This window comes from Chiloscyllium plagiosum, unplaced genomic scaffold, assembly GCF_004010195.1.
Source record: "Chiloscyllium plagiosum isolate BGI_BamShark_2017 unplaced genomic scaffold, ASM401019v2 scaf_52, whole genome shotgun sequence".
NCBI lineage: Eukaryota > Metazoa > Chordata > Chondrichthyes > Orectolobiformes > Hemiscylliidae > Chiloscyllium > Chiloscyllium plagiosum.
The window spans coordinates 500,636-512,746 of record NW_025215381.1 but is presented as its reverse complement, the minus strand read 5'-3'; the positions used below and the strand labels follow the sequence as shown (position 1 = coordinate 512,746).

The following is a 12,111-nucleotide window of genomic DNA, read 5'->3' as shown; positions in this document are numbered from 1 at the left end:
ATCACAGAAGCGCTTCACAGGAGGCTCCCAAGCACTGAGGATGTCACCTAGACAGGGGACCAAACGTCTGCAACACAAATTCCCAGCTCGGCGAACAGAACCACAACAACGAGCACCTGAGCTACAAATCTTCTCACAAACTTTGAATATGCAAGGAATGGATGGATATGGACCACGGGCAAGCAGAAGGGATTAGTTTAACTTGGTGTCATGTTCAGCACAACATCTTGGGGCTAAGGGCCTGTGTTCTATGACACTGAAAGTGTACTAAATGGAGTTCAGAAGGATGAGGGTGGGCATCTGACTGGAACATGAATTACTGAGAGGCTGGGGTAGAATGGACGTGGAAAAGATGTTTCCATTTGTAGGAGAGACTAGGACCCAATGGCACAGCCTCAGAGTGAAGGGAACAGAAATGAGGGATTTGTTCAGCCTGCAGATGGTGACTCCGTGTAACTGAATGCCAGGAGTGAGTACTGGAGGCCAAGTCGTTGAGTGTATTTAAGACCACAATAGGTAGGTCCTTGATTGGTAAGGGGGTCAAGGAATACATTGAGAAGACAGGAGAATGGGGTTGAGAGTCATATCAGCCAAGATCGAATGGTGGAGCAGACTCGATGGGCTGAATGGCCTGATTCTGCTCCATGCCTAATGGCCTAAGTAAATCAACATGCATTTTGGTGAGTTTCATAATTTCAGGGTGTCCCAGAAACAATGGCACCCAACTCAATCCGTTGTTTTTTTTTAATAAAAGTTAAATTTTTAAGTTACATTGTTGTATTAAAAAGTGACCAGGACTTTTGGGTGAGCACCCCTGCTTCAAGGTAGTCCCAGGGATTGGCAGGTAGGTAGTAGATTGACACAGTTTCACAGTGCATCTGAAAGATGACCTCTGACAAGGCAACACTCTCTCAGTACTACACGACTGTCAGGCTAGATTGTGCTCAAATGCCTGGAGTGGGTATTCAACCTATGATCCTCTGACTGAGAGGTGAGAGTGCTACCCAATGTGTCACAGTTTGACTGCATTCCACCAGTGCTTATACTGCAAAGATGTTTTAGCTTTGAAGAGTTTTGGAGTCCAGGAATTGTCAAAGTTGCTATATAAATCTATGGGGAGATGGTGGTGTTGTCCCGTTTCCCTCCCCTCAATCGAAGCAAAATGCTCGGAGAGACAGTAGTTTCACCTCCTTCATCTCCCGCCCTGAAGGGAGGGAGAATGATTGCCCACGTGCACAGGGACATGAGTTTACAGTCTTCTCTGGAACAGCAGTTTCTAAGTGAACTATATAGTCATTTTCCAGGGAGGAGCATCCAGATAAGGCAACGTGCATGTTAATTGGGTGACTGTTACAATCCATGAGTATCAATAGCAGAGACCAAGCCCTTTACTGTCACACAATGAATGTTCTTAACATTGTTAACTGGCTTCACGCAATGAATGCTTTTCCACCTTGTTAACCCATTACCCTTGCCTCCAGCACCCCATTGTTAACTGTAAGTTCTTATCTGATCTGAGTCATGCTCAGCTGAACCTCTTGTTTCACAAAACTCAGAACTTAACTCTTTCTCTGCCTACTTATACCTTGTTCCCTCCTTTATCATTTCATGATAACCACTGAGATAGCACTACCAGCTTTCATAAGATTCTGACAGCCAGTATTTAAGCAAGTAATTGATACAGAACATGCAATGATTATAACAAAAATTACTAGTCCATTACAGTAATTAGAGTTTGAAGAATCCTCCCATGTGGGAAAAAAAATCACCAGTAAAGTTCTTAAATCCACTGTCCTTAGTGACCACTCCATCCCCTCCGGTCGAGTAGAAATGAGCCAGTTCTCCAAAATCTCCTTCAGTAAAGTCCAACATGGTTTAGTGTCTGTAGGAAGGCCACTGACAAAAAGCGTACTGACCTCCTCTTCATTGTTGTTAGCTTCTTCGCTGCTTATGCTCATGACTGGGGAGCTAATTGAATCCGTTGGATCAGGCTGTGGAGGGGTAGCCACTTATCTGAAGGCGTGATTTACTTGTGAATGGAGAAACTCTAGAGATGATGTTAGCTGCTGAAAGTATCTTTGCATTTCCTCTCTCATTCCTTCCTTGCCAAGGTGGTTATCAGTCACACATTTAACAACACTAAATTATGCCTGCCTATTTCATCATCCTTTGAATTTGTGAAGTCTATTACTCTGTTCACTATTTATGACATTATCAAGTTTTATACAATCCATAAACTTCTAAATTGTACTGCCCAAACAATTCAGTCAATTATAAATAAGTCAATGGTCCTAAAATCAAACCCTTGGGGGTACCCCATTCAGGATGGTCAAACATTATTTTCCTTTAAATTGATACTTGGCTAATATGAAAGCTGTCAGGAAATGTATTTCAAAAATCTGGAACAGCAAGAGAACAGCAATATTCATGAGAAACAAATGCTGAATGTTTTAAAATATGTTCTCCAAATGAAACTTCCCAAAACTGTAAGAATTACAGTGGCAACTTTGGTAGAGATCAACATTCTTTGAATTTACAATATGAAGGGGGTGGGAGCAATGAAGTGTTAACAATAATTAACAGAATTTAAACAGCTCAGCCTCAAGTTCTGATATTCTCTAGAAAGTCTTAACAAAACGTCAAACTAAAAATGCACTTTTTTTTGAGCACTCTGCAGTAAAAACACGCAGCAAAGATATTATAATACAATACAGTCATCTGGTTAAAGCATGACCACTGACCCAACTGTTTTTTATTTAAACAAGCATTGTAGAATTTCAAAACATCAGGGGGGTCAAGGCAGTCAATCAAAGTGTTTTAAGGTTACAAGTTTGATAATTTTAAAAAGGACATAATGTTGTACAATTTTAATGTAAAAACAAAATCTGCCACATTATTTAACCCACAAAATGCACTGAATTGAAATCCTGATTCAAATAAGGCCGAACAGTTACTTAAAATAATTTTCCAAACCAGTATTTTAACCAATCAAAATTTTTAAATATCAAACACTCACAGCGTGGCACAATTTACATTGAAGCATTCCTTTTTCAGCCAAGTATTAGTACAACCTTAATTTCAGCATTTCACTTTTTGTTGCATCCTCTCACTGAAATTACACTTATATAAAGAGAAAGCCCTTGCAGCAGACCACATGGCGCCACAATCCAAGCTACTCTCTTCCCCCAGAACTTGCAGAACCTCAAATTTTGCCACTAGGGGACTTTAACCCCTTTCTCACTTTACTCCTCACGGGGGCTCGAATCCCATTTAAACACAGAGAAGCTGAACCTCAGTACAGTGCAGAGAACTTAAACCTCAAGTCAACTCACCCAGTGGACTCGAACCTCAGTACTGTGCAGAGGACTGAAACCTCAATCACACCCCCCTCCCCCAATGCAGCGCAGAGGACATGAACCTCTGTTTGCCAACGGGCTTGTGACTGTGTCTCTTGACTGAACTAATTACTATTCACGAAATCCGTAGAATAGAGAGCGATCAAGCGAGGGGACCATCTTCACACAGGAATACTGAGAGGGGCCAAGGTTTAATATCTTACTTTTTGGGCTCGTCCGTCTCATGACACCAATGTTCTGGGCGGCCGCTGACACCCTCCGATCGTAACCATTCATTTGGATCCTGCTGATTATGCTAATATTGTCATCTTGTTCCCCCCCCCCAGTCAAAGCAAAACGCTCAGAGACACAGTAGTTTCACCTCCTTCATCTTTATTCCAGGCCCTGGAGGGAGGGAGAACGATCGCCCATGTGCACAGGGATATAAATTCACGGTCTTCTCTGGAACAGCAGTTTCTCAATGAACCATATAGTCAATTTTACAAGGAGGAGCATCCAGATAAGGCAACATACATAGTAATTGGGTGACCGTTACGATCAATGAGTATCAATAGCAGAGATCAAGCCCTTTACTGTTACACAATGAATGTTCTTTACCTTGTTAGGTGGATTCACATAATGAACATTTCTCACCTTGTTAAGTGACCTTGCATACTAAATAACAATATTGGAAGCAAATATACATAATGACTGTTTTTCCACCTTGTTAATCCATTGCTCTTGCCTCCAGCACCCTGTTGTCAACTGTAAATTCTTCTCTGACCTGAGTCTTGCTTAGTCGAGCCTCTTGTTTCACAAAACTCAGAACTTAATTCTTTCTCTGCCTGCTTATTCACATTTTCACTGGTGCCTTGGCCATGTCACTAGGTTGGTCATTGAAAGGTTCCATGCTAATGCTTTGGGGACTTCGGTTAATTTCCACCATTGCAGCTGGTAGAGTTTGAATTCAATTAATTAATCTGGAATTAAACGCTCGTATCAAACATGGTGACCATAACTGCTGTTGATTGTCTTGGAGAACCACCCTATTCACTTGCGCTATTTAGGCAAGAAAATCTGCTGTTCTTCATTAGTGTGGCCTACATGTGACTACAGACCCGCATCCAGATGTTGACTGTTAACGCCCTTGTGAGATAGCCTGACATGCCACTGTGTTCTAGGGTAATTAGAGATAGGCATCTCTTCTCAACTACACCCATACTGCATGAAAAAAATATCAAAGATAAAATTGCAAACTTAGTTTTCTCTCCATTTCTGTCTACCTTTCTCCATTTTGCAAGTTTTGATTGTAATGTAATCCTTCAAATATTAACACATTGGCCACATTTTTATCCTGAATGACCTGATGGCTGTGACATAAACACAAAATTATAAGAAGGCATTGCTCTGACAGAAAGCGGTTAATGAAACAAGCAGATTTTGACCCCTTTAACTTACTGATTTTGATTTTCTTGCAGAGTGACATTTGGTCTTTGGGGATTACTGCAATTGAAATGGCAGAAGGCGCACCACGTAAGTTTTACTTCCATGTGTTTGTTGAAGGATAGGGTGGGCGGTCAAGCGATACCCTCCTTCTGATTGTCTGACCTCAAGCCTATTGCTGATGTGACTGGATTTCACTAATGGTTCCTTTTATTTATCACTGTGCAACTAACAAGAAGACGTCTTGTGATCAATTTTGGAATTGGTGTAAAGATAGGCAAACTGTGGCTGTACTCATGAAACTCAAATTCAACTTGAATCATCAGGCTGGTGGCCTATCCAGTTTAATTCAATGCTACAGTACATGGTGTTGACTAACACACCGAGGATTGACAGTCTATGAATTTCTAGCACTGTCAGTGTATGTCAGACTTGACCTGTTCACAGTTCCTGAGCAATCTGTGGTCTCCAGGGATTTGCATTCTACTCCTTGATGCAGATTAAAAGTAGTTTTACCGAAAGCAAGAAATGCTGGAGATCACAGCAGGTCAGACAACGTCCGTGAGAGAGAGCAAACTAATGTTTTGAGTCTAGACACGAAACATCAGCTTGTTGTCTGACCTGCTGTATCTCCAGCATTTCTTGTTTTCAGTACAGATTCCAGCATCAGCAGTAATTTGCTCCTTAAAAGTAGCTTTATTTGTCCTAGTCCTATCTATCCATTTTAAAAAAAATTCTGTCATTTTTCTTTAATTTTAAAATAATTTTCCTTTAAATCCTATATCTTTTTCTCTACCTCTCTCCAACTTCCTTACTTTTTTTTACCCCCATCAGAAGCATGATCTTTCACTGCCTGCTTCCTTTTGGCTCATTTTGCCATATTAGCAGATGGATCAGCTTTGATAAAGTTGCCAATTTGTTGTGCTTTACAGGGTGCTCCTGCTGAAAATGAATAGCCATGTTTATGAAGTTTGTGGTCAGACAGAGCTTCACTGCTGTCTTGTCTTTAACATGTGCGAAGGGCCAAAGAATCAGGAGTGACCCATTTAACTGTTTGAGCCTGTCCTGCGATTTAGTACCTGTGATTAGGTCCCTGGAGCTGTTTCTCCTATTCATGCCTGACTTGAAATTTCTTTTTAACTTATCCTGGTTCCACGATATCTTTGTCTTAGAAAACTCTATCGATTGCAGTATTAGAATTTTCCCCATATCTTCAACAGCTTATTTTCCTCAGTCACAGCATTCCAGAGCTCCAGTCCACAGTGGGCATGGAATTGCCATACAAACAAATTGCCAGAGAAGCTCAGCAGGTCTGGGAACGTCTGTGGTCAGGAAGCAGAACTCAAGTTTTGAGTCCAATGTGACTTCTTCAGAACTGATTTCTGACATCATCCTTGAACAGTTGACTTGACCAAAACGTCGATTTTCCTGCTGTTTGGATACTGCCTGACCTGCTGTGCTTTTCCAGCACCACTCTAATCTAGATTTGGAAGTCTATGCTCCTTTTTATCTGCAAAGAAGTATCTACCTATGAACTCATCTCTTAATCTTCTGCAATTTGAATAGATCTGCGTTAAGTTCTAACCATACAAGCCAGTCAGTGCAACATGTCCTCACAATTTAACCTGATTTTCCAGTTACCATTTTTGCCGAATATGCACAGCACCCTTCATAACCAATCATCCCTCCTGAGGTGCAATGTCCAGACTGATTTATCACATTAATTAGGCGTGAACCAGAAATTTATATGAAACATGTATCTTATCCTTCCCTTTACGTTTAATTCCCCTGAGAAAAAGGTCAACATTGCACTAGCATTTTTAATTGCTTGTTGACCATACCAAGCTAAAAAGGTCTGTTGGATACAAGTCAGTTAAAGAATTCCAAATTGAACAACATGCAATTAGTTGTACCACTCAAAAATGTCAAAAGAGGTGTGAGTGTAGCTAAAGACCATAATGCCAACAATGCCCTACGTATTGTAAATAATGGATTTCCAGAGCAACTTGCTCATTGTATTCTGTGGCAAGCCTTTTCTGTTTTTTGTTCTGCAACAGTTCCATTGTGATAATGTTGCTGCACTAGTAACACAAGGTTCAGGGGCTGCAGACACATTCAAATCCCACAGAAGCAGCTGAGAAACTTAAAACAGTATCCGTTGACTGAATAAATGTGGACTCAAGCTGGCAGCAGCATTGGTAACCCTGGAGCAAGCAGATTGTGATACAAACCCATCTTGTTTAGTTGTGCCCTTTCAGAGGAACTGTGCCTAGTCTGACATCCAAGTGACTCTTAACCAGCTTCTGAAATGACCCAGTAAACTATTTAATTGTAGGGAAGATGCTGGCTTATCAGCTTCACAAGGGCAGTTATAGACAGGCAGTTGATACTGGCCTTTCTAGGCACACTGCCATGCTATGAATTGATTTTTAAAAAGCCTGAGCAGGCAGTGATAGAAAAAGAAATGGCGAAGCTCTTGTTTTGATGTGTCATACATTAGGTATTGAGAAGGATGAGGGGAAAGATGACCAAGGTGTTGGTATTGAAGGTGGCCATTCCATGGTTGGCCAAGTGCCTTACACGTTGAGTATCGGGCCAAACATGCTGACATTTCTCATTTCATTTTAGCAAGGTAGTTCAAGCCTGGCACCTGGGGAGCCACACTGAGAATTAAACATGGTGACTTTATAAGAGAATAGGTGGTTAAATATGTAAATATTGGGGGCATGTAATAGTTTTGTACCAGAACTAAGTGACACAGTGGGATAAATTGCTCTCATTTATCTGAATAACTATTCCCCTTTGAAATGTCTGCAAAATCCTATAAACCTGGTTTGGATGGCTTCTTACAGTGACTGCAAAATGCAAGTCCCAGCAGCAAAATCAGCCTGTTATTTAAAATTCCAGTACTAGTATCTAATTTATTGTTTAGTATGCCTGTATACTTCTGTTGAATCTAGAAAGCTGAATAGTTCAGTGCTCAGCATGTAGGGATGGGTAGTGTTGTCTTCACGTTACTTATTTCATAACCTTGATAATGGCATTGCGTTTCAGATTTTATTCCAAGCATAGAAACATGGCAACAGGTTTGGGTAAAACGAGCGTAAACTTGCTGTATTGTCAAGGGGACAGTTGGATTCACCATGTTCTTTCGGATAGTGCTCCTCACCCAACCTGCTCATAAACATGAGCTCACCCAATGCCAATGCTAATGACTATCAGCTATTTGAGTGCTGTTCTGCATATCAGAAAATTAAAAAGCACTGTACTTTGATTTGAAAAGGAAATCCTGATTTCCCTTTTAAAAATGTAGCCTAATTTAAACAAAACATGTTTATCACCATATTGCTTACTTATATTTTAGTTGCATGTTATACATGATCTAGTTCTGGATCAAGTTGTCACCAAAATGATGTAACAGGCGATGGGAAGTTGCAGGTTGGAAACTAACCTCGGAAGTAGTTGATTGCTGAGCCAAGCAGTTTCTCTGTAACTCTGAGAAACGTCCCCGACTGACTAGGCTGGTTCTCTCTGATTTGGAGGTTTAGCTGGTGATACCTTCTAATACTGTGCAAGCAACTGTACAAGGCTTGAGTGGTTCTACCTAGTGAACTGGCAGGCATGTTGCTTCTTGTTGCTAAACTTTGTGGTTGTTTCAAAGTTAATCTCAATGGTTACACATCTGGATCCTTCTTTGTTTGGGGAGCTGTTGTTGGTGATCCCTAAGCTTTGGTTCTTTGCTGCATACTCTGGATGTGAGGTAAGTGAGGTGTGTCAAGAGTGCAACAGAGAAAGAAAATTTCTGGATTTTATTGCAAGGGTTTCAAATCGGACTGTGGGTTTCCATGCATTGCCATAGATGACTGACTGATCAATTCAAAAGCTAGCAACTCCAGAATAATGGCTGCAGCTATTTTAGATTAATGTGGGGAAATTGATGACATTGTACTGCCTGTTATTTTTGGCCATTAGTGGTATTCTTTATATAATTTTGTTTCTTATTTACTTTGTTTCATTGCAGCTCTGTGTGACATGCATCCAATGCGAGCCTTATTCCTTATTCCAAGAAATGCCCCTCCAAGATTGAAGTCTAAAAAGTGGTAGGTGATTCTAAGATGTTTTGCATGAGCACTGTGGATGTGTTCATTGATTTGAAAATCCAATGTCTTCAACAGAGCTGGCCAAGTGGATTAGGAAGGATGACATCAATGCAGGACAGAACTGAAGTCAGTCAATTCCTTGCTGTTGGCTGAAGTATAAAAACCAGCAGTATGATTAGAAATTAAGCCCTCAAGCCTATCCTGCCATTTAATACATGGCTGATCCTAGACACATTGCCTGCTCTCCATAACCCTTTAAACCCATTACTAATTGGGAATCGATCTATCTACTCAAATTTATTCACTGTCTTGGCTGCTACAGATTGGGCTTTCCAGAACGTCTGATTCAAAGATGGGTTGGAGCTGGAGAACAGAAAAGTGAGGGGAGTGAAAATACTCCACAGATTTAAAAGTTCAGAAGTGGGTGGGTTTGGGAGTCATAATAAAACTTGGATGCTAGAAAAAGGGAGGGCAAAATTGGGTAAAGAAGTAAAGAGCTGAAAGAGAGAGGGGAGTTGCAAAACTTGACCATAATCATATGAGGATTATATGCTTCAAGACATAAATTTGATCAGCAAAGACCGACATATGCTCTCTGGATATAGTGAGAGGGTCATTGCCCAGAGAGAGGCAACCTACAGCCCAGCCTCAGATTCTAAGTTTGCCACTGACTAACCAGTTTTAGAGTGTCCTCTGTGTGCGTGCCATTTGAAAAATTTAGTGTGATCCAGATAGTGTTTAGATGATTGCAACTTGCAGAGCGAACAGAGCCCTTGGCTATGGTGAGTTGAGTCCATGTAGAATGTTTGCTAGGAGAAATTGTAGATGCATGGAACCTAGATAAGCACAAGTTTTAAAGGGATTGAAACATATATTGTTAAATAGAAGAGTGTGAACTGCAACCAGCAATCAGCCACATCTAGATTTAAATTTTCAAATGAATTTTGTAAGCAAGTTTGGTGGTTTGGTACATCTGAGGTTTGAGTTGAAGGATGCTTTCATTGCAGTGTAGAAACAAGACCACCTGATTGTGAAAAGGCCTACACTGGTATCAAGCAGCTCAGTAGTTCGCACTCCTGCCACAAAATCCAGGGGCCTGGGTTTGATTCCAGCCTTGGTTGACTGTATGCACATTCTCCCCATGTCTCCATGGTATTACGACATGGAGTAAACCCCTCTGCTAATTTCAACCAGCAGCACAGAAAAGATTCACTCTGTGCTGTATTCTGTTAAAATTAGAGAGGCAAAGAACTATCCCAGAGGTCACTATTAAAGTAAAAATTAACAACTTTATTCTGTAAGTCCGACAAAGAATACTAAACCCCAACTCCTTTCTCTTAAACCTATCTTTTACCTCCCACTCTACCATACTAGTCAGATTTAAAAAAAAACTCCTGATTAAGATTTACAAAAAAAATTAATGTTTCAAATCCAATCAGCGTTGTCAATTCTCCCTTGTAGATTTTCCTCTGTAGATTCTTGCCAGGTCAGTTTTGATGTTCTGCTGTGCAAACTCCTTCCACAGGCAGGTACCTTTTAGAGAGCTCTTGAGCTAGCACCTTACATTTGTTAGTCTTTGGGGAATGAGCCAGGACAAGTGGTAGAAATTGCGGTGGGGGATTTCTTTGGGAACAGTGACCACAATTCTGTAAGTTTTACAATACTCGTAGATAAAGAAGAGAGTGGTCCTAAGGGAAGAGTGCTAAATTGGGCCAAGGCCAATTATATCAAAATTAGACAGGAGCTGGGAAATGTGGATTGGACGCAGCTATTTGAACGGAAGTCCACATTTGAGATGTGGGAGGCTTTCAAAGATAGATAGTGCAGGATAGGCATGTCCTGTTGAAGGCAAAGGATAGGAAGGGCAAGGTTAGTGAACCATGGATGACAGGAGAAATTGTACGACTAGCCAAGAGGAAAAGGGAAGAGTACATAAGGTCTAGGCAGCTGAGAACAGAATGGGCGCTGAAGGAATATTGGAAGAGTAGGACCAGTCTTAAACAAGGAGTCAAGTGGGCTAAAAGGGGTCATGAAATAGCTTTAGCTAGCAGTATTTAGGAAAATCCCAAAGCATTTTATTCTTCTATAAGAAGCAAGTGGGTAACTAGAGAAAGGATTGGTTCACGAAAAGATAATGAAGGAAGGCTGTGCTGAACCTGAGAGAATGGGTGAGATTCTGAGTGATTACTTTGCATCAGTGTTCACTGAGGAGAGGAACATGATGAATGTTCAGATTAGAGATAGAAGTTTGATTAGTCTGGATCACGTTGGCATAAGTAGGGAAGATGTGTTGGATAGGCTAGAGGTTATTAAGGTGGACAAATCCCCAGGACCGGATGGGGTCTATCCCAGGTTGCTGAGGGAGGCGAGAGAGGAAATAGCTGGGGCCCCGACAGATAGCTTTGTGGCATCCTTAAATACAGGTGAGGTGCCGGAGGACTGGAAAGTTGCCCATGTTGTCCCCCTGTACAAGAAGGGTAGTAGGGATATTCTGGGTAACTCCAGACCAGTGAGCCTGATGTCGGTGGTGGGGAAGTTGCTGGAGAGGGTACTGAGAGATAGGATCTATTTATATTTGGAATGGAATGACCTTCTCGGTGTTGGGCAACATGGTTTTGTGTGGGGGAGATTGTGCCTTACCAATTTAAGAGAGTTCTTCGAGGAATTGACCAAGTTGTTAGATGAAGGAAGGGCTGTTGATGTCATATACATGGATTTTAGTAAGGCGTTTGATAAGGTTGAAACTTTATTGCTGGAACAGCACAGCAGGTCAGGCAGCATCCAGGGAACAGGAGATTCGACGTTTCGGGCACAGGCCCTTCTTCAGGAATGAGCAGAGAGTGTTCAGCAGGAGAAGATAAAAGGTAGGGAGGAGGGACTTGGAGGAGGGGCGTTGGAAATGTGATAGGTGGAAAGAGGTCCTAAGTGCAGGTGAATCTGTGGCGGATATACCTCTCTCCATGTACAGCGCATCATCCGCCGTCACTTCCGCCACCTCCAAACAGACCCCAGCACCAAGGATATATTTCCCTCCCCTCCCCTATCAGCTTTCCGTAGAGACCACTCCCTCCGCGACTCCCTTGTCAGATCCACACCCCCCACCGACCCAACCTAACCACAACAACCCGACGGTCGGAGGAGGAGAGTCTTATCTTCCGACTGGGAACCCTCCAACCACAGGCAATGAACTTGGACTTCACCAGTTTCTTCATCCCCCCTCCCCCCACCTTGCC

The 12,111-nt window shown here is 41.7% G+C and overlaps 1 protein-coding gene across 5 annotated transcripts in view; it reads left to right on the top strand.

Annotated features, from left to right (window-relative positions):
• The window catches only part of LOC122548353 (misshapen-like kinase 1), a 298,781-nt gene that overhangs the window by 186,646 nt on the left and 100,024 nt on the right, over nt 1-12,111 (top strand). For all 5 annotated transcript variants that reach the window (XM_043686894.1, XM_043686890.1, XM_043686889.1 and 2 more), the window contains exons 8-9: nt 4,814-4,868; nt 8,800-8,878. In XM_043686894.1, the coding sequence (XP_043542829.1) occupies nt 4,814-4,868; nt 8,800-8,878 (134 nt within the window). The remainder of the gene's footprint in view (nt 1-4,813; nt 4,869-8,799; nt 8,879-12,111) is intronic.